The sequence below is a fragment of the Salvelinus fontinalis genome, unplaced genomic scaffold, assembly GCF_029448725.1.
Source record: "Salvelinus fontinalis isolate EN_2023a unplaced genomic scaffold, ASM2944872v1 scaffold_0101, whole genome shotgun sequence".
Classification (NCBI taxonomy): Eukaryota; Metazoa; Chordata; class Actinopteri; order Salmoniformes; family Salmonidae; genus Salvelinus; species Salvelinus fontinalis.
Genome location: NW_026600310.1, coordinates 422,850 through 446,251, shown reverse-complemented (window position 1 = coordinate 446,251; position 23,402 = coordinate 422,850). Strand labels below are relative to the sequence as shown.

General features: G+C 46.7%; 1 protein-coding gene across 2 annotated transcripts in view; it reads left to right on the top strand.

Annotated features, from left to right (window-relative positions):
- Positions 1-23,402, top strand: part of LOC129843261 (dedicator of cytokinesis protein 1-like) — a 68,676-nt gene that overhangs the window by 7,769 nt on the left and 37,505 nt on the right. For both annotated transcript variants that reach the window (XM_055911879.1, XM_055911880.1), the window contains one exon: positions 5,132-5,238. In XM_055911879.1, the coding sequence (XP_055767854.1) occupies positions 5,132-5,238 (107 nt within the window). The remainder of the gene's footprint in view (positions 1-5,131; positions 5,239-23,402) is intronic.

Genomic DNA, 23,402 nt, shown 5'->3' with positions numbered 1-23,402 from the left:
AGAACACTAGATTACTAGAACACTAGGACACTAGATTACTAGATCACTAGATTACTAGATCACTAGATTACTAGATCACTAGATTACTAGGACACTAGATTACTAGGACACTAGATTACTAGATTAGTAGGACACTAGATTACTAGAACACTAGATTACTAGATCACTAGATTACTAGGACACTATATTACTTGGATACTAGATCACTAGATTACTTGGACACTAGATTACTAGGACACTAGATTACTAGGACACTAGATTACTAGATTAGTAGGACACTAGATTACTAGATCACTAGATTACCAGGACACTAGATTACTTGGATACTAGATTACTAGATTACTTGGACACTAGATTACTAGGACTCTAGATTAATAGAACACTAGATTACTAGAACACTAGATTACTAGAACACTAGATTACTAGAACACTAGATTACTAGGACTCTAGATTACTAGAACACTAGATTACTAGGACTCTAGATTACTAGAACACTAGATTACTAGGACACTAGATTACTTGGATACTAGATTATTAGGACACTAGATTACTAGAACACTAGATTACTAGAACACTAGATTACTAGAACACTAGATTACTAGATCACTAGGACACTAGATTACTAGGACACTAGATTACTAGGACACTAGATTACTAGGACACTAGATTACTAGATTACTAGTTTACTAGAACACTAGATTACTAGAACACTAGATTACTAGAACACTAGGACACTAGATTACTAGATCACTAGATTACTAGATCACTAGATTACTAGATCACTAGATTACTAGGACACTAGATCACTAAGACACTAGATTACTAGGACACTAGATTACTAGGACACTAGATTACTAGGACACTAGATTACTAGATTACTAGATCACTAGGACACTAGATTACTAGGACACTAGATCACTAAGACACTAGATTACTAGATTACCAGGACACTCCAGTTTGACAGACTAGCTAATGTAATATTAGAAGATGAGGGTGTGTTTTTGTTATACAGCCATGGGTTTAGTTTGAAGCCTCCACCTACGTTGAGACGTTCGTCTTTATTAACTAGCGTCCTGTTCTACATTCAGGAAGCTGAGCTGGTCAACTGCTCACGGGTCAACTGCTCCCCTCCTCCCCTCCCTCCCTCCCCTCCCTCCCCTCCCTCCCCTCCCTCCCTCCCTCCCTCCCTCCCTTCTTCTCCTCTTCTCCTGTTCCCCACAGTGTCCAGTGTTAAAGCCAGAAAACACCTGAATACAAAGCCCCTACAGTGTCATTTTCCCCACATGCTCTGTCCCTGGCTGCTTTTCTAATCACAGATTACAGTGTTCAGCTGGCCTTTCTGTGTGGCTGGCTTTCTCCGTTCCACCCAGCTTCCCGTTTCCTGTTATTTGATAGCGCCGGCAGGGCAAAGCTGTTCTGTCAGAGCCGAAGGAAAGGAAGGTGGAGGGCAAGCTTTCTGCTTTTCTTCCTCACTGACAGAAGAGCAGGGGATTAGTTGCTCCAGTTGTCAACACAAACCTGGCTGAGGAGACGAGAGGGATGAGCCGTGTTGAGAATGTTTCATCCCTTGCCAAACACTTTCCCTCCAACAGCAGCATGCAGAACTTCAGTACCCGTCCTCTAGCTCAGGAGAACACCCCCTCATCCCTCATCCCAGGAATGTGCTGTCCTCAGAGAACATTCTCCTCAAAGGATATATTCCATCAAAAATATGGTCAATTTAATACCCATGTTGTTAACAGGATGTAGTTCTATGTAATACCCATGTTGCTAACAGGATCTAGTTGTGTTCTATGTAATACCCATGTTGTTAACATGATGTAGTTATGTTCTATGTAATACCCATGTTGTTAACATGATGAAGTTGTGATCTATGTAATACCCATGTTGTTAACAGGATGTAGTTGTGTTCTATGTAATACCCATGTTGTTAACATGATGTAGTTGTGTTCTATGTAATACCCATGTTGTTAACATTATGTAGTTGTGTTCTATGTAATACTCATGTTGTTAACAGGATGTAGTTGTGTTCTATGTAATACCCTTGTTAACATGATGTAGTTGTCATCTATGTAATACCATGTTAACATGATGTAGTTGTGTTCTATGTAATACCCATGTTGTTAACAGGATGTAGTTCTATGTAATACCCATGTTGTTAACAGGATGTAGTTGTGTTCTATGTAATACCCATGTTGTTAACATGATGTAGTTGTGTTCTATGTAATACCCATGTTGTTAACAGGATGTAGTTGTGTTCTATGTAATACCCATGTTGTTAACAAGATGTAGTTGTGTTCTATGTAATACCCATGTTGTTAACATGATGTAGTTGTGTTCTATGTAATACCCATGTTGTTAACAAGATGTAGTTGTGTTCTATGTAATACCCATGTTAACAGGATGTAGTTGTGTTCTATGTAATACCCATGTTAACATGATGTAGTTCTATGTAATACCCATGTTGTTAACATGATGTAGTTGGGTTCTATGTAATACCCATGTTAACATGATGTAGTTGTGTTCTATGTAATACCCATGTTGTTAACAGGATGTAGTTGTGTTCTATGTAATACCCATGTTGTTAACATGATGTAGTTGTGTTCTATGTAATACCCATGTTGTTAACAAGATGTAGTTGTGTTCTATGTAATACCCATGTTGTTAACAAGATGTAGTTGTGTTCTATGTAATACCCATGTTGTTAACATGATGTAGTTGTGTTCTATGTAATACCCATGTTGTTAACAAGATGTAGTTGTGTTCTATGTAATACCCATGTTAACAGGATGTAGTTGTGTTCTATGTAATACCCATGTTAACATGATGTAGTTCTATGTAATACCCATGTTGTTAACATGATGTAGTTGGGTTCTATGTAATACCCATGTTAACATGATGTAGTTGTGTTCTATGTAATACCCATGTTAACATGATGTAGTTGTGTTCTATGTAATACCCATGTTGTTAACATGATGTAGTTGTGTTCTATGTAATACCCATGTTGTTAACAAGATGTAGTTGTGTTCTATGTAATACCCATGTTAACAGGATGTAGTTGTGTTCTATGTAATACCCATGTTAACATGATGTAGTTCTATGTAATACCCATGTTGTTAACATGATGTAGTTGTGTTCTATGTAATACCCATGTTAACATGATGTAGTTGTGTTCTATGTAATACCCATGTTGTTAACATGTTGTAGTTGTGTTCTATGTAATACCCATGTTAACATGATGTAGTTGTGTTCTATGTAATACCATGTTGTTAACAGGATGTAGTTGTGTTCTATGTAATACCCATGTTAACATGATGTAGTTGTGTTCTATGTAATACCCATGTTGTTAACATGATGTAGTTCTATGTAATACCCATGTTGTTAACATGATGTAGTTGTGTTCTATGTAATACCCATGTTGTTAACATGATGTAGCTGTGTTCTATGTAATACCCATGTTGTTAACAGGATGTAGTTGTGTTCTATGTAATACCCATGTTTTTAACATGATGTAGTTGTGTTCTATGTAATACCCATGTTGTTAACATGATGTAGTTGTGTTCTATGTAATACCCATGTTGTTAACAGGATGTAGTTGTGTTCTATGTAATACCCATGTTTTTAACATGATGTAGTTGTGTTCTATGTAATACCCATGTTGTTAACAGGATGTAGTTCTATGTAATACCCATGTTAACAGGATGTAGTTGTGTTCTATGTAATACCCATGTTGTTAACATGATGTAGTTGTGTTCTATGTAATACCCATGTTGTTAACATGATGTAGTTGTGTTCTATGTAATACCCATGTTGTTAACAGGATGTAGTTGTGTTCTATGTAATACCCATGTTGTTAACAGGATGTAGTTGTGTTCTATGTAATACCCATGTTGTTAACATGATGTAGTTGTGTTCTATGTAATACCCATGTTGTTAACAGGATGTAGTTGTGTTCTATGTAATACCCATGTTGTTAACATGATGTAGTTGTGTTCTATGTAATACCCATGTTAACAGGATGTAGTTGTGTTGTATGTAATACCCATGTTGTTAACAGGATGTAGTTATATGTAATACCCATGTTGTTAACAGGATGTAGTTGTGTTCTATGTAATACCCATGTTGTTAACAGGGTGTAGTTGTGTTCTATGTAATACCCATGTTGTTAACAGGATGTAGTTCTATGTAATACCCATGTTGTTAACAGGATGTAGTTGTGTTCTATGTAATACCCATGTTGTTAACATGATGTAGGCATGTTCTATGTAATACCCATGTTGTTAACATGATGTAGGCATGTTCTATGTAATACCCATGTTGTTAACAGGATGTAGTTCTATGTAATACCCATGTTGTTAACAGGATGTAGTTGTGTTCTATGTAATACCCATGTTGTTAACAGGGTGTAGTTGTGTTCTATGTAATACCCATGTTGTTAACAGGATGTAGTTGTGTTCTATGTAATACCCATGTTGTTAACAGGATGTAGTTGTGTTCTATGTAATACCAATGTTAACATGATGTAGTTGTGTTCAATGTAATACCCACTGTTCTCAGAGTTCATTCTGTTTGTCTTTACAGTAAACTGTTCACAGAGTTCATTCTGTTGTTGTTTGTCTTTACAGTAAACTGTTCTCAGAGTTCATTCTGTTTGTCTTTACAGTAAACTGTTCACAGAGTTCATTCTGTTTGTCTTTACAGTAAACTGTTCACAGAGTTCATTCTGTTGTTGTTTGTCTTTACAGTAAACTGTTCACAGAGTTCATTCTGTTTGTCTTTACAGTAAACTGTTCACAGAGTTCATTCTGTTTGTCTTTACAGTAAACTGTTCACAGAGTTCATTCTGTTTGTCTTTACAGTAAACTGTTCACAGAGTTCATTCTGTTTGTCTTTACAGTAAACCGTTCTCAGAGTTCATTCTGTTTGTCTTTACAGTAAACTGTTCACAGAGTTCATTCTGTTTGTCTTTACAGTAAACTGTTCACAGAGTTCATTCTGTTTGTCTTTACAGTAAACTGTTCACAGAGTTCATTCTGTTTGTCTTTACAGTAAACTGTTCACAGAGTTCATTCTGTTTGTCTTTACAGTAAACTGTTCACAGAGTTCATTCTGTCGTTGTTTGTCTTTACAGTAAACTGTTCACAGAGTTCATTCTGAAGGTGCCTCTGGGTCGTCTGGTCAAACAGAAGCTACACTGTCTCATCGACATCGTCCACAGTGATCTCTTCACACAGCATGGTAAGTACTACACTACTCAGCACTGTCTCTGCCAGCCCCACACACAGCGGGCCAAACAGCCTGCATGCTGAAGCCTCGACCTTGAAGCTCTGCACAGCCAAGGTCCACACGCCAAGCCCCGCACACGATGAAACCCCAACACGCCTGTCTCCAGTGTACCGTGTTAAGGTGTAACAGGGTAATGTCAGGGTGGTGCAGTCAGTCCTGTTGTCTCTGTGTTAGAGACCCCACCACACTAATCCATATTATCTATTCTAGATCACTCAGTCAGCTTCATAGTCTCTCTCCTTATCTACCTCTATGCTCTCTCTGTTCCTCTCTCCCCATTTTTCTTCTCTCTCTCCTTATCTACCTCTATGCTCTTTCTGTTCCTCTCTCCCCATCTTTTCCCTCTCTCCCCCTCTTTCTTCTCTCTCCCCCTCTTTCTTCTCTCTATCCGTCTCTCTCTTCCCCCCTCTCCATCACTCTCTCCATCTCTCTCTCTGTCTCTCTCTCCGTCTCTCTTCTCCCTCTCCATCTCTCTCTCTGTCTCTCTCTTCCCCCTCTCCCTCTCCATCTCTCTCTCCATATCTCTCTCCGTATCTCTCTCCCCCCGACACACTGACTGCCCAACGCACTGGTCTAATGTAGATGGATGAGGACAGACCCACTGACTGCCCAACGCACTGGTCTAATGTAGATGGATGAGGACAGACACACTGACTGCCCAAAGAACTGGTCTAATGTAGATGGATGAGGACAGACACACTGACTGCCCAAAGCACTGGTCTAATGTAGATGGATGAGGACAGACACACTGGTCTAATGTAGATGGATGAGGACAGACACACTGGTCTAATGTAGATGGATGAGGACAGACACACTGGTCTAATGTAGATGGATGAGGACAGACACACTGACTGCCCAACGCACTGGTCTAATGTAGATGGATGAGGACAGACACACTGGTCTAATGTAGATGGATGAGGACAGACACACTGACTGCCCAACACACTGGTCTAATGTAGATGGATGAGGACAGACACACTGGTCTAATGTAGATGGATGAGGACAGACACACTGGTCTAATGTAGATGGATGAGGACAGACACACTGACTGCCCAACACACTGGTCTAATGTAGATGGATGAGGACAGACCCACTGGTCTAATGTAGATGGATGAGGACAGACACACTGACTGCCCAACACACTGGTCTAATGTAGATGGATGAGGACAGACACACTGACTGCCCAACACACTGGTCTAATGTAGATGGATGAGGACAGACCCACTGGTCTAATGTAGATGGATGAGGACAGACCCACTGGTCTAATGTAGATGGACGAGGACAGACACACTGACTGCCCAACGCACTGGTCTAATGTAGATGGATGAGGACAGACACACTGTCTGCCCAACGCACTGGTCTAATGTAGATGGATGAGGACAGACACACTGACTGCCCAACACACTGGTCTAATGTAGATGGATGAGGACAGACCCACTGGTCTAATGTAGATGGATGAGGACAGACACACTGACTGCCCAACACACTGGTCTAATGTAGATGGATGAGGACAGACACACTGACTGCCCAACGCACTGGTCTAATGTAGATGGATGAGGACAGACACACTGGTCTAATGTAGATGGATGAGGACAGACACACTGGTCTAATGTAGATGGATGAGGACAGACACACTGGTCTAATGTAGATGGATGAGGACAGACACACTGACTGCCCAACACACTGGTCTAATGTAGATGGATGAGGACAGACCCACTGGTCTAATGTAGATGGATGAGGACAGACACACTGACTGCCCAACACACTGGTCTAATGTAGATGGATGAGGACAGACACACTGGTCTAATGTAGATGGATGAGGACAGACACACTGGTCTAATGTAGATGGATGAGGACAGACACACTGACTGCCCAACACACTGGTCTAATGTAGATGGATGAGGACAGACACACTGACTGCCCAACACACTGGTCTAATGTAGATGGATGAGGACAGACACACTGACTGCCCAACACACTGGTCTAATGTAGATGGATGAGGACAGACACACTGACTGCCCAACACACTGGTCTAATGTAGATGGATGAGGACAGACCCACTGGTCTAATGTAGATGGATGAGGACAGACACACTGACTGCCCAACGCACTGGTCTAATGTAGATGGATGAGGACAGACACACTGACTGCCCAACACACTGGTCTAATGTAGATGGATGAGGACAGACCCACTGGTCTAATGTAGATGGATGAGGACAGACCCACTGGTCTAATGTAGATGTATGAGGACAGACACACTGACTGCCCAACGCACTGGTCTAATGTAGATGGATGAGGACAGACACACTGACTGCCCAACGCACTGGTCTAATGTAGATGGATGAGGACAGACACACTGACTGCCCAACGCACTGGTCTAATGTAGATGGATGAGAGAAACATTAGCTGGTTCTTTCTATGGGAACTCTCTCTGTGTGCTTTCTACTGACCTCTAAACCAATTAGAAATGACAGGAAATGACACCATGAAACAGGCCTCTAGCTTCGACTCCATGTGAGAGCTGAAATGGTTTCCAATGGTTACATAACAACACATCTAGGAGTATCAGGATTCCTTTAGTACCAGATATAACCCCATTATAACCCTATAACCCCATTATAACCCTATTCCCCCATTATAACCCTATAACCCCATTATAACCCTATAACCCCATTATAACCCTATTCCCCCATTATAACCCTATAACCCCATTATAACCCCATTATAATCCTATTCCTCCATTATAACCCTATAACCCCATTATAACCCTATAACCCCATTATAACCCTATAACCCCATTATAATCCTATTCCTCCATTATAACCTTATAACCCCATTATAACCCTATAACCCCATTATAATCCTATTCCTCCATTATAACCCTATAACCCCATTATAACCCTATTCCCCCGTTATAACCCATTATAACCCTTTAACCCCATTATAACCCTACTCCCCCATTATAACCCCATTATAACTCTGCTCCCCGTTATAACCCTATAACCCCATTATTAACCTATTCCCACATATAACCACATTATAACCATATTCCCCCATTATAACCCTACTCCCAATTATAACACCATTATAACCCTATAACCCCATTATAAACATAACCCCATTATAAACCCATTCCCCCATTATACCTCTGTTATAACCCATTATAACTCGGTTAGAACCCATTATAACTCGGTTAGAACCCTATACCCCATTTTATCTCTTATAATCCCATTATAACCCTATTCACCCATTATGCCCCCATTATAACCCAATGTCCCCATTATAACCCTATATCCCTAGTATAACCCAATGTCCCCATTATAACCCAATGTCCCCATTATAACCCTATATCCCCATTATAACCCTATATCCCCATTATAACCCAATGTCCCCATTATAACCCTATATCCCTAGTATAACCCAATGTCCCCATTATAACCCAATGTCCCCATTATAACCCTATATCCCCATTATAACCCTATATCCCCATTATAACCCAATGTCCCCATTATAACCCAATGTCCCCATTATAACCCAATGTCCCCATTATAACCCAATGTCCCCATTATAACCCTATATCCCTAGTATAACCCAATGTCCCCAGTATAACCCAATGTCCCCAGTATAACCCAATGTCCCCATTATAACCCAATGTCCCAATTATAACCCTATATCCCCAGTATAACCCAATGTCCCCATTATAACCCAATGTCCCCATTATAACCCAATGTCCCCATTATAACCCAATGTCCCCATTATAACCCAATGTCCCCATTATAACCCAATGTCCCCATTATAACCCCGTTAGAACAATATTCCACCGCTACTCTATGAACCAACCCTCTAGTCTAATATGAACCAACCCTCTAGTCTAATATGGGCCAACCCTCTAGTCTAATATGGACCAACCCTCTAGTCTAATATGGGCCAACCCTCTAGTCTAATATGGGCCAACCCTCTAGTCTAGTATGGGCCAACCCTCTAGTCTAATATGGGCCAACCCTCTAGTCTAATATGGGCCAACCCTCTAGTCTAATATGGGCCAACCCTCTAGTCTAATATGGACCAACCCTCTAGTCTAATATGAACCAACCCTCTAGTCTAATATGGGCCAACCCTCTAGTCTAATATGGGCCAACCCTCTAGTCTAATATGGGCCAACCCTCTAGTCTAATATGGACCAACCCTCTAGTCTAATATGGGCCAACCCTCTAGTCTAATATGGACCAACCCTCTAGTCTAATATGGGCCAACCCTCTAGTCTAGTATGGGCCAACCCTCTAGTCTAGTATGGGCCAACCCTCTAGTCTAGTATGGGCCAACCCTCTAGTCTAATATGGGCCAACCCTCTAGTCTAGTATGGGCCAACCCTCTAGTCTAATATGGGCCAACCCTCTAGTCTAGTATGGGCCAACCCTCTAGTCTAATATGGGCCAACCCTCTAGTCTAATATGGGCCAACCCTCTAGTCTAATATGGGCCAACCCTCTAGTCTAATATGGGCCAACCCTCTAGTCTAGTATGGGCCAACCCTCTAGTCTAATATGGGCCAACCCTCTAGTCTAATATGGGCCAACCCTCTAGTCTAATATGGACCAACCCTCTAGTCTAATATGGGCCAACCCTCTAGTCTAGTATGGGCCAACCCTCTAGTCTAATATGGGCCAACCCTCTAGTCTAATATGGGCCAACCCTCTAGTCTAGTATATTTAACCATAGTGAATATGGGCCAACCCTCTAGTCTAATATGGGCCAACCCTCTAGTCTAGTATATTTAACCATAGTGAATATGGGCCAACCCTCTAGTCTAATATGGGCCAACCCTCTAGTCTAATATGGGCCAACCCTCTAGTCTAGTATGGACCAACCCTCTAGTCTAATATGGACCAACCCTCTAGTCTAATATGGGCCAACCCTCTAGTCTAATATGGGCCAACCCTCTAGTCTAGTATATTTAACCATAGTGAATATGGGCCAACCCTCTAGTCTAATATGGGCCAACCCTCTAGTCTAGTATATTTAACCATAGTGAATATGGGCCAACCCTCTAGTCTAATATGGGCCAACCTTCTAGTCTAGTATATTTAACCATAGTGAATATGGGCCAACCCTCTAGTCTAATATGGGCCAACCCTCTAGTCTAGTATATTTAACCATAGTGAATATGGGCCAACCCTCTAGTCTAATATGGGCCAACCCTCTAGTCTAATATGGGCCAACCCTCTAGTCTAATATGGACCAACCCTCTAGTCTAGTATGGGCCAACCCTCTAGTCTAATATGGACCAACCCTCTAGTCTAGTATGGGCCAACCCTCTAGTCTAATATGGACCAACCCTCTAGTCTAATATGAACCAACCCTCTAGTCTAATATGGGCCAACCCTCTAGTCTAATATGGACCAACCCTCTAGTCTAGTATGGGCCAACCCTCTAGTCTAATATGGGCCAACCCTCTAGTCTAATATGGGCCAACCCTCTAGTCTAATATGGGCCAACCCTCTAGTCTAATATGGACCAACCCTCTAGTCTAGTATGGGCCGACCCTCTAGTCTAATATGGACCAACCCTCTAGTCTAATATGAACCAACCCTCTAGTCTAATATATTTAACCATAGTGAATATGGGCCAACCCTCTAGTCTAATATGGACCAACCCTCTAGTCTAATATGGACCAACCCTCTAGTCTAATATGGGCCAACCCTCTAGTCTAGTATATTTAACCATAGTGAATATGGGCCAACCCTCTAGTCTAATATGGACCAACCCTCTAGTCTAATATGGACCAACCCTCTAGTCTAATATGGGCCAACCCTCTAGTCTAGTATATTTAACCATAGTGAATATGGGCCAACCCTCTAGTCTAATATGGACCAACCCTCTAGTCTAATATGGACCAACCCTCTAGTCTAGTATATTTAACCATAGTGAATATGGGCCAACCCTCTAGTCTAATATGGACCAACCCTCTAGTCTAATATGGGCCAACCCTCTAGTCTAATATGGGCCAACCCTCTAGTCTAATATGGGCCAACCCTCTAGTCTAATATGGGCCAACCCTCTAGTCTAATATGGGCCAACCCTCTAGTCTAGTATGGGCCAACCCTCTAGTCTAATATGGACCAACCCTCTAGTCTAATATGGGCCAACCCTCTAGTCTAATATGGGCCAACCCTCTAGTCTAATATGGGCCAACCCTCTAGTCTAATATGGACCAACCCTCTAGTCTAATATGGGCCAACCCTCTAGTCTAATATGGACCAACCCTCTAGTCTAATATGGACCAACCCTCTAGTCTAATATGGGCCAACCCTCTAGTCTAATATGGGCCAACCCTCTAGTCTAATATGGACCAACCCTCTAGTCTAATATGGGCCAACCCTCTAGTCTAATATGGACCAACCCTCTAGTCTAATATGGACCAACCCTCTAGTCTAATATGGACCAACCCTCTAGTCTAATATGGGCCAACCCTCTAGTCTAATATGGGCCAACCCTCTAGTCTAATATGGGCCAACCCTCTAGTCTAATATGGGCCAACCCTCTAGTCTAATATGGGCCAACCCTCTAGTCTAGTATGGGCCAACCCTCTAGTCTAATATGGACCAACCCTCTAGTCTAATATGGGCCAACCCTCTAGTCTAATATGGGCCAACCCTCTAGTCTAATATGGGCCAACCCTCTAGTCTAATATGGACCAACCCTCTAGTCTAATATGGGCCAACCCTCTAGTCTAATATGGACCAACCCTCTAGTCTAATATGGACCAACCCTCTAGTCTAATATGGACCAACCCTCTAGTCTAATATGGGCCAACCCTCTAGTCTAATATGGGCCAACCCTCTAGTCTAATATGGGCCAACCCTCTAGTCTAATATGGGCCAACCCTCTAGTCTAATATGGGCCAACCCTCTAGTCTAATATGGGCCAACCCTCTAGTCTCTAGTATGGGCCAACCCTCTAGTCTAATATGGACCAACCCTCTAGTCTAATATGGGCCAACCCTCTAGTCTAATATGGGCCAACCCTCTAGTCTAATATGGGCCAACCCTCTAGTCTAATATGGACCAACCCTCTAGTCTAATATGGGCCAACCCTCTAGTCTAATATGGACCAACCCTCTAGTCTAATATGGACCAACCCTCTAGTCTAATATGGGCCAACCCTCTAGTCTAATATGGGCCAACCCTCTAGTCTAATATGGGCCAACCCTCTAGTCTAATATGGGCCAACCCTCTAGTCTAATATATTAAACCCTAGTGAATATGGACCAACCCTCTAGTGAATATGGACCAATCCCAACCCTCTGGTCTAATATGGACCAACCCTCTAGTGAATATGGACCAATCCCAACCCTCTGGTCTAATATGGACCAATCCTCTAGTGAATATGGACCAATCCCAACCCTCTGGTCTCGTCTATTGAACCTGAGCCAGCCAGTCCGTGCAACAATGTGGATGGCCTGTCATTTCTGAAGTGCCTCTGTGTGTTTATCCCACGTTGTGTGTGTGTGTGTGTGAGAGGGTGAGGGTTTGTGTGTGTGTGAGAGAGGTGTGTGTTTATCCCACGTAAACAGATGACTTGGTGCTGTTCATCTAGCTATGTGGGAGGACTAGAACGCCTGTCTCTGTATGTGTGTGAGAGGATTAGTGTGTGTGAGAGGGTGAGTGTGTGTGTGAGAGGGTGAGTGTTTTGTGTATGTGTGTGTGAGAGGGTGAGTGTTTTGTGTATGTGTGTGTGAGAGGGTGAGTGTTTGTGTATGTGTGTGTGAGAGGGTGAGTGTTTGTGTTTGTGTGTGTGAGAGGGTGAGTGTGTGTGTGAGAGGGTGAGTGTTTTGTGTATGTGTGTGTGAGAGGGTGAGTGTTTGTGTATGTGTGTGTGAGAGGGTGAGTGTTTGTGTGTGTGAGAGGGTGAGTGTGTGTGTGAGAGGGTGAGTGTTTTGTGTATGTGTGTGTGAGAGGGTGAGTGTTTGTGTATGTGTGTGTGAGAGAGTGAGTGTTTGTGTGTGTGAGAGGGTGAGTGTTTGTGTGTGTGAGAGGGTTTGTGTGTGTGAGAGGGTGAGTGTTTGTGTATGTGTGTGAGAGGGTGAGGGTTTGTGTATGTGTGTGTGAGAGGGTGAGGGTTTGTGTGTGTGAGAGGGTGAGGGTTTGTGTGTGTGAGAGGGTGAGGGTTTGTGTGTGTGAGAGGGTGAGGGTTTGTGTGTGTGTGAGGGTGAGGGTTTGTGTGTGTGTGAGGGTGAGTGTTTGTGTATGTGTGTGTGAGAGGGTGAGGGTTTGTGTGTGTGTGTGAGGGTTTGTGTGTGTGTGAGGGTGAGAGGGTGAGTGTTTGAGTGTGTGAGAGGGTGAGTGTGTGTGAGAGGGTGAGTGTGTGTGAGAGGGTGAGTGTTTGTATGTGTGTGTGAGAGGGTGAGTGTCTGTGTATGTGTGTGTGAGAGGGTGAGGGTTTGTGTGTGTGTGAGGGTTTGTGTGTGTGTGAGGGTGAGGGTTTGTGTGTGTGTGAGGGTGAGAGGGTGAGTGTTTGTATGTGTGTGAGAGGGTGAGTGTGTGAGAGGGTGAGTGTGTGTGTGTATGTGTGTGTGAGAGGGTGAGTGTGTGTGAGGGTGAGTGTGTGTGAGAGAGGGAGTGTGTGTGAGAGGGTGAGTGTTTGTATGTGTGTGTGAGAGGGTGAGTGTCTGTGTATGTGTGTGTGAGAGGGTGAGGGTTTGTGTGTGTGAGAGAGGGTGAGGGTTTATGTGTGTGTGTGAGGGTTTATGTGTGTGTGTGAGGGTTTATGTGTGTGTGAGAGGGTGAGGGTTTGTGTGAGTGTGTGTGAGAGGGTGAGTGTTTGTGTGTGTGAGAGGGTGAGTGTTTGTGTGTGTGAGAGGGTGAGTGTTTGTGTGAGAGGGTGAGGGTTTATGTGTGTGTGAGAGGGTGAGGGTTTGTGTGAGTGTTTGTGTGAGTGTGTGTGTGTGAGAGGGTGAGTGTTTGTGTGTGTGAGAGGGTGAGTGTTTGTGTGTGTGAGAGGGTGAGTGTTTGTGTGTGTGAGAGGGTGAGTGTTTGTGTGTGTGAGAGGGTGAGTGTTTGTGTGTGTGAGAGGGTGAGTGTTTGTGTGTGTGAGAGGGTGAGTGTTTGTGTGTGTGAGAGGGTGAGTGTTTGTGTGTGTGAGAGGGTGAGTGTTTGTGTGTGTGAGAGGGTGAGTGTTTGTGTGTGTGTGAGGGTGAGTGTTTGTGTGTGTGTGAGGGTGAGTGTTTGTGTGTGTGAGAGGGTGAGTGTTTGTGTGTGTGAGAGGGTGAGTGTTTGTGTGTGTGAGAGGGTGAGTGTTTGTGTGTGTGAGAGGGTGAGTGTTTGTGTGTGTGAGAGGGTGAGTGTGTGTGTGAGGGTGAGTGTTTGTGTGTGTGAGAGGGTGAGTGTTTGTGTGTGTGAGAGGGTGAGTGTTTGTGTGTGTGAGAGGGTGAGTGTTTGTGAGAGGGTGAGTGTTTGTGAGAGGGTGAGTGTTTGTGTTTGTGAGAGGGTGAGTGTTTGTGTGTGTGAGAGGGTGAGTGTTTGTGTGAGAGGATGAGTGTTTGCTTGTGAGGGTGAGTGTTTGTGTGTGTGAGAGGGTGAGTGTTTGTGTGTGTGAGAGGGTGAGTGTTTGTGTGAGAGGGTGAGTGTTTGCTTGTGTGTGTGAGGGTGAGTGTTTGCTTGTGTGTATGTTTCCCATGGAGGAAGGGAGGGAGAGGGAGGGAATTTCAGCACTGGAAAGACAAGGTATTTAACACTATAGACGATGAGCCCCTCAGATTGGAGATTTGTTTGTGTCAGCCGTGGCAACACTGTTTTTATTCAACACTTTTACAAACATAAAACACACTTCTCCCCTACTTCCTGTCGCGCTGCAGTGAATGAGCAGTCAGGTGTATCAAATACCTCTGTGTTATTAGAAGTTTGTCCTGTCTTTTTCTTTTCTATATCGAGGAATATTTCTCTCTGCAACTGATCCACGCTGGAGTTGTGTAATATAATGTGGTCTGAGAAGAAGAATATTGTCAGGACAGACATGTAGTCAATATGCTGTGATAATGTATTAGACCATGCATACAGTCAATATGATGTGATAATGTATTAGAACAGACATGTAGTCAGTATGATGTGATAATGTATTAGACCAGACATGTAGTCAATATGCTGTGATAATGTATTAGACCAGACATATAGTCAATATGCTGTGATAATGTATTAGACCAGACATGTAGTCAATATGCTGTGATAATGTATTACACCAGACATGTAGTCAATATGCTGTGATAATGTATTAGACCAGACATGTAGTCAATATGCTGTGATAATGTATTAGACCAGACATGTAGTCAATATGCTGTGATAATGTATTAGACCAGACATGTAGTCAATATGCTGTGATAATGTATTAGACCAGACATGTAGTCAATATGCTGTGATAATGTATTAGACCAGACATGTAGTCAATATGCTGTGATAATGTATTAGAACAGGCATGTAGTCAATATGCTGTGATAATGTATTAGACCAGACATATAATCAATATGCTGTGATAATGTATTAGACCAGACATATAGTCAATATGCTGTGATAATGTATTACACCAGACATGTAGTCAATATGCTGTGATAATGTATTAGACCAGACATGTAGTCAATATGCTGTGATAATGTATTAGACCAGACATATAGTCAATATGCTGTGATAATGTATTAAACCAGCCATGTAGTCAATATGCTGTGATAATGTATTAGACCAGACATGTAGTCAATATGCTGTGATAATGTATTAAACCAGCCATGTAGTCAATATGCTGTGATAATGTATTAGACCTACTGCACAAACCTCATTCCTACAGAACTGGTTTCATTCGGTTCGTGTTGCAGATATCTCTGCTTCATTTTCTGACTGTGAAAGTGATGTTAGATTCAGATGAAGTTGGTGACCGCTGGGTTAGACAGGTGAACTTACCTCCAGACATTCATTATATACAGTTCAATAATGAATGGCTATATATCCACAAGTGGATGTAGAAATCATTGATTGCCCCTTTAAGGTTCTGAGCTTCTGACCAGGGGAAGGTCCTCCATCATCCTCCTTTCCCTGACCCATGTCTCTCCATCCTCCTCTTCTCCCTGACCCATGTCCCTCATCCTCCTCCATTCCTCCTCTTCTCACTGACCCATGTCTCTCCATTCCTCCTCTTCTCCCTGACCCATGTCCCCCCATTCCTCCTCTTCTCCCTGACCCATGTCTCTCCATTCCTCCTCTTCTCCCTGACCCATGTCTCTCCATCCTCCTCTTCTCCCTGACCCATGTCTCTCCATCCTCCTCTTCTCCCTGACCCATGTCTCTCCATCCTCCTCTTCTCCCTGACCCATGTCTCTCCATCCTCCTCTTCTCCCTGACCCATGTCTCTCCATCCTCCTCTTCTCCCTGACCCATGTCTCTCCATCCTCCTCTTCTCCCTGACCCATGTCTCTCCATTCCTCCTCTTCTCCCTGACCCATGTCCCTCCATTCCTCCTCTTCTCTCTGACCCATGTCTCTCCATCCTCCTCTTCTCACTGACCCATGTCTCTCCATCCTCCTCTTCTCCCTGACCCATGTCTCTCCATCCTCCTCTTCTCCCTGACCCATGTCTCTCATCCTCCTCTTCTCCCTGACCCATGTCTCTCCATCCTCCTCTTCTCCCTGACCCATGTCCCTCCATCCTCCTCTTCTACCTGACCCATGTCTCTCCATCCTCCTCTTCTCCCTGACCCATGTCCCTCCATCCTCCTCTTCTCCCTGACCCATGTCCCTCCATTCCTCCTCTTCTCCCTGACCCATGTCTCTCATCCTCCTCTTCTCCCTGACCCATGTCCCTCCATTCCTCCTCTTCTCCCTGACCCATGTCTCTCATCCTCCTCTTCTCCCTGACCCATGTCCCTCCATTCCTCCTCTTCTCCCTGACCCATGTCCCTCCATTCCTCCTCTTCTCCCTGACCCATGTCCCTCCATTCCTCTTCTTCTCCCTGACCCATGTCTCTCCATCCTCCTCTTCTCCCTGACCCATGTCTCTCCATCCTCCTCTTCTCCCTGACCCATGTCTCTCCATCCCTCCTCTTCTCCCTGTCCCATGTCTCTCCATCCTCCTCTTCTCCCTGACCCATGTCCCTCCATTCCTCTTCTTCTCCCTGACCCATGTCTCTCATCCTCCTCTTCTCCCTGACCCATGTCTCTCATCCTCCTCTTCTCCCTGACCCATGTCCCTCATCCTCCTCTTCTCCCTGACCCATGTTTCTCCATCCTCCTCTTCTCCCTGACCCATGTCTCTCATCCTCCTCTTCTCCCTGACCCATGTCTCTCCATCCTCCTCTTCTCCCTGGCCCATGTCTCTCCATCCTCCTCTTCTCCCTGACCCATGTCCCTCCATTCCTCTTCTTCTCCCTGACCCATGTCCCTCATCCTCCTCTTCTCCCTGACCCATGTCCCTCCATTCCTCCTCTTCTCCCTGACTCATGTCCCTCCATTCCTCCTCTTCTCCCTGACTCATGTCCCTCCATTCCTCCTCTTCTCCCTGACCCATGTCCCTCCATTCCTCCTCTTCTCCCTGACTCATGTCCCTCCATCCTCCTCTTCTCCCTGACCCATGTCTCTCCATTCCTCCTCTTCTCCCTGACCCATGTCCCTCCATCCTCCTCTTCTCCCTGGCCCATGTCTCTCCATTCCTCCTCTTCTCCCTGACCCATGTCTCTCCATCCTCCTCTTCTCCCTGACCCATGCCCATCCATTCCTCCTCTTCTCCCTGACCCATGTCCCTCCATTCCTCCTCTTCTCCCTGACCCATGTCCCTCCATCCTCCTCTTCTCCATGACCCATGTCCCTCCATCCTCCTCTTCTCCCTGACCCATGTCTTTCCATTTCTCCTCTTCTCCCTGACCCATGTCCCTCCATCCTCCTCCATCCTCCTCTTCTCCCTGACCCATGTCCCTCCATTCCTCCTCTTCTCCCTGACCCATGTCCCTCATCCTCCTCTTCTCCCTGACCCATGTCTCTCCATCTTCCTCTTCTCCCTGACCCATGTCCCTCCATCCTCCTCTTCTCCCTGACCCATGTCCCTCCATCCTCCTCTTCTCCCTGACCCATGTCTCTCATCCTCCTCTTCTCCCTGACCCATGTCCCTCCATCCTCCTCTTCTCCCTGACCCATGTCCCTCCATTCCTCTTCTTCTCCCTGACCCATGTCTCTCATCCTCCTCTTCTCCCTGACCCATGTCTCTCATCCTCCTCTTCTCCCTGACTCGTGTCCCTCATCCTCCTCTTCTCCCTGACCCATGTCCCTCATCCTCCTCTTCTCCCTGACCCATGTCTCTCATCCTCCTCTTCTCCCTGACCCATGTCCCTCCATTCCTCCTCTTCTCCCTGACCCATGTCTCTCCATTCCTCCTCTTCTCCCTGACCCACGTCCCTCCATTCCTTCTCTTCTCCCTGGCCCATGTCTCTCCATTCCTCCTCTTCTCCCTGGCCCATGTCTCTCCATTCCTCCTCTTCTCCCTGACCCATGTCTCTCCATCCTCCTCTTCTCCCTGACCCATGTCCCTCCATCCTCCTCTTCTCCCTGACCCATGTCCCTCCATCCTCCTCTTCTCCCTGACCCATGTCTCTCATCCTCCTCTTCTCCCTGACCCATGTCCCTCATCCTCCTCTTCTCCCTGACCCATGTCCCTCCATTCCTCTTCTTCTCCCTGACCCATGTCTCTCATCCTCCTCTTCTCCCTGACCCATGTCTCTCATCCTCCTCTTCTCCCTGACCCATGTCTCTTATCCTCCTCTTCTCCCTGACCCATGTCTCTCCATCCTCCTCTTCTCCCTGACCCATATCTCTCCATCCTCCTCTTCTCCCTGACCCATGTCCCTCCATCCTCCTCTTCTCCCTGACCCATGTCTCTCATCCTCCTCTTCTCCCTGACCCATGTCCCTCCATCCTCCTCTTCTCACTGACCCATGTCCCTCCATTCCTCTTCTTCTCCCTGACCCATGTCCCTCCATCCTCCTCTTCTCCCTGACCCATGTCTCTCATCCTCCTCTTCTCCCTGACCCATGTCTCTCCATTCCTCCTCTTCTCCCTGACCCATGTCTCTCCATCCTCCTCTTCTCCCTGACCCATGTCCCTCCATCCTCCTCTTCTCCCTGACCCATGTCTCTCATCCTCCTCTTCTCCCTGACCCATGTCCCTCCATCCTCCTCTTCTCACTGACCCATGTCCCTCCATTCCTCTTCTTCTCCCTGACCCATGTCCCTCCATCCTCCTCTTCTCCCTGACCCATGTCTCTCATCCTCCTCTTCTCCCTGACCCATGTCTCTCCATTCCTCCTCTTCTCCCTGACCCATGTCTCTCCATCCTCCTCTTCTCCCTGACCCATGTCCCTCCATCCTCCTCTTCTCCCTGACCCATGTCTCTCATCCTCCTCTTCTCCCTGACCCATGTCTCTCCATCCTCCTCTTCTCCCTGACCCATGTCTCTCCATTCCTCCTCTTCTCCCTGACCCATGTCTCTACATTCCTCCTCTTCTCCCTGACCCATGTCTCTCCATCCTCCTCTTCTCCCTGAACCATGTCTCTCATCCTCCTCTTCTCCCTGACCCATGTCTCTCCATCCTCCTCTTCTCCCTGGCTCATGTCTCTCCATTCCTCCTCTTCTCCCTGACCCATGTCTCTCCATTCCTCCTCTTCTCCCTGACCCATGTCTCTCCATTCCTCCTCTTCTCCCTGACCCATGTCTCTCCATCCTCCTCTTCTCCCTGACCCATGTCTCTCCATCTTCCTCTTCTCCCTGACCCATGTCCCTCCATTCCTCCTCTTCTCCCTGACCCATGTCCCTCCATCCTCCTCTTCTCCCTGACCCATGTCCCTCCATCCTCCTCTTCTCCCTGACCCATGTCTCTCATCCTCCTCTTCTCCCTGACCCATGTCTCTCATCCTCCTCTTCTCCCTGACCCATGTCCCTCATCCTCCTCTTCTCCCTGACCCATGTCCCTCCATTCCTCTTATTCTCCCTGACCCATGTCTCTCATCCTCCTCTTCTCCCTGACCCATGTCCCTCCATTCCTCCTCTTCTCCCTGACCCTTGTCTCTCCATCCTCCTCTTCTCCCTGACCCATGTCCCTCCATTCCTCCTCTTCTCCCTGACCCATGTCTCTCCATCCTCCTCTTCTCCCTGACCCATGTCCCTCATCCTCCTCTTCTCCCTGACCCATGTCCCTCCATTCCTCCTCTTCTCCCTGACCCATGTCTCTCATCCTCCTCTTCTCCCTGACCCATGTCCCTCCATTCCTCCTCTTCTCCCTGACCCATGTCCCTCCATTCCTCCTCTTCTCCCTGACCCATGTCCCTCCATTCCTCTTCTTCTCCCTGACCCATGTCTCTCATCCTCCTCTTCTCCCTGACCCATGTCCCTCCATTCCTCCTCTTCTCCCTGACCCATGTCCCTCCATCCTCCTCTTCTCCCTGACCCATGTCCCTCCATCCTCCTCTTCTCCCTGACCCATGTCCCTCCATTCCTCCTCTTCTCCCTGACCCATGTCCCTCCATTCCTCTTATTCTCCCTGACCCATGTCTCTCATCCTCCTCTTCTCCCTGACCCATGTCCCTCCATTCCTCCTCTTCTCCCTGACCCTTGTCTCTCCATCCTCCTCTTCTCCCTGACCCATGTCCCTCCATTCCTCCTCTTCTCCCTGACCCATGTCTCTCCATCCTCCTCTTCTCCCTGACCCATGTCCCTCATCCTCCTCTTCTCCCTGACCCATGTCCCTCCATTCCTCCTCTTCTCCCTGACCCATGTCTCTCATCCTCCTCTTCTCCCTGACCCATGTCCCTCCATTCCTCCTCTTCTCCCTGACCCATGTCCCTCCATTCCTCCTCTTCTCCCTGACCCATGTCCCTCCATTCCTCTTCTTCTCCCTGACCCATGTCTCTCATCCTCCTCTTCTCCCTGACCCATGTCCCTCCATTCCTCCTCTTCTCCCTGACCCATGTCCCTCCATCCTCCTCTTCTCCCTGACCCATGTCCCTCCATCCTCCTCTTCTCCCTGACCCATGTCCCTCCATTCCTCCTCTTCTCCCTGACCCATGTCTCTCCATTCCTCCTCTTCTCCCTGAACCATGTCCCTCCATCCTCCTCTTCTCCCTGGCCCATGTCTCTCCATTCCTCCTCTTCTCCCTGACCCATGTCTCTCCATCCTCCTCTTCTCCCTGACCCATGTCTCTCCATCCTCCTCTTCTCCCTGACCCATGTCTTTCCATTCCTCCTCTTCTCCCTGACCCATGTCCCTCCATCCTCTTCCATCCTCCTCTTCTCCCTGACCCATGTCCCTCCATTCCTCCTCTTCTCCCTGACCCATGTCCCTCATCCTCCTCTTCTCCCTGACCCATGTCTCTCCATCCTCCTCTTCTCCCTGACCCATGTCCCTCCATCCTCCTCTTCTCCCTGACCCATGTCCCTCCATCCTCCTCTTCTCCCTGACCCATGTCTCTCCATCTTCCTCTTCTCTCTGACCCATGTCCCTCCATCCTCCTCTTCTCCCTGACCCATGTCTCTCCATTCCTCCTCTTCTCCCTGACCCATGTCCCTCCATTCCTCCTCTTCTCTCTGACCCATGTCTCTCCATCCTCCTCTTCTCCCTGACCCATGTCTCTCCATCCTCCTCTTCTCCCTGACCCATGTCTCTCCATCCTCCTCTTCTCCCTGACCCATGTCTCTCCATCCTCCTCTTCTCCCTGACCCATGTCTTTCCATTCCTCCTCTTCTCCCTGACCCATGTCCCTCCATCCTCTTCCATCCTCCTCTTCTCCCTGACCCATGTCCCTCCATTCCTCCTCTTCTCCCTGACCCATGTCCCTCATCCTCCTCTTCTCCCTGACCCATGTCTCTCCATCCTCCTCTTCTCCCTGACCCATGTCCCTCCATCCTCCTCTTCTCCCTGACCCATGTCCCTCCATCCTCCTCTTCTCCCTGACCCATGTCTCTCCATCTTCCTCTTCTCTCTGACCCATGTCCCTCCATCCTCCTCTTCTCCCTGACCCATGTCTCTCCATTCCTCCTCTTCTCCCTGACCCATGTCCCTCCATTCCTCCTCTTCTCTCTGACCCATGTCTCTCCATCCTCCTCTTCTCCCTGACCCATGTCTCTCCATCCTCCTCTTCTCCCTGACCCATGTCTCTCCATCCTCCTCTTCTCCCTGACCCATGTCTCTCATCCTCCTCTTCTCCCTGACCCATGTCTCCATCCTCCTCTTCTCCCTGACCCATGTCCCTCCATCCTCCTCTTCTACCTGACCCATGTCCCTCCATTCCTCTTCTTCTCCCTGACCCATGTCTCTCATCCTCCTCTTCTCCCTGACCCATGTCTCTCCATCCTCCTCTTCTCCCTGACCCATGTCTCTCCATTCCTCCTCTTCTCACTGACCCATGTCCCTCCATTCCTCTTCTTCTCCCTGACCCATGTCTCTCCATCCTCCTCTTCTCCCTGACCCATGTCTCTCCATCCTCCTCTTCTCCCTGACCCATGTCTCTCCATCCCTCCTCTTCTCCCTGTCCCATGTCTCTCCATCCTCCTCTTCTCCCTGACCCATGTCCCTCCATTCCTCTTCTTCTCCCTGACCCATGTCTCTCATCCTCCTCTTCTCCCTGACCCATGTCTCTCATCCTCCTCTTCTCCCTGACCCATGTCCCTCATCCTCCTCTTCTCCCTGACCCATGTTTCTCCATCCTCCTCTTCTCCCTGACCCATGTCTCTCATCCTCCTCTTCTCCCTGACCCATGTCTCTCCATCCTCCTCTTCTCCCTGGCCCATGTCTCTCCATCCTCCTCTTCTCCCTGACCCATGTCCCTCCATTCCTCTTCTTCTCCCTGACCCATGTCCCTCATCCTCCTCTTCTCCCTGACCCATGTCCCTCCATTCCTCCTCTTCTCCCTGACCCATGTCCCTCCATCCTCCTCTTCTCCCTGACCCATGTCTCTCCATTCCTCCTCTTCTCCCTGACCCATGTCCCTCCATCCTCCTCTTCTCCCTGGCCCATGTCTCTCCATTCCTCCTCTTCTCCCTGACCCATGTCTCTCCATCCTCCTCTTCTCCCTGACCCATGCCCCTCCATTCCTCCTCTTC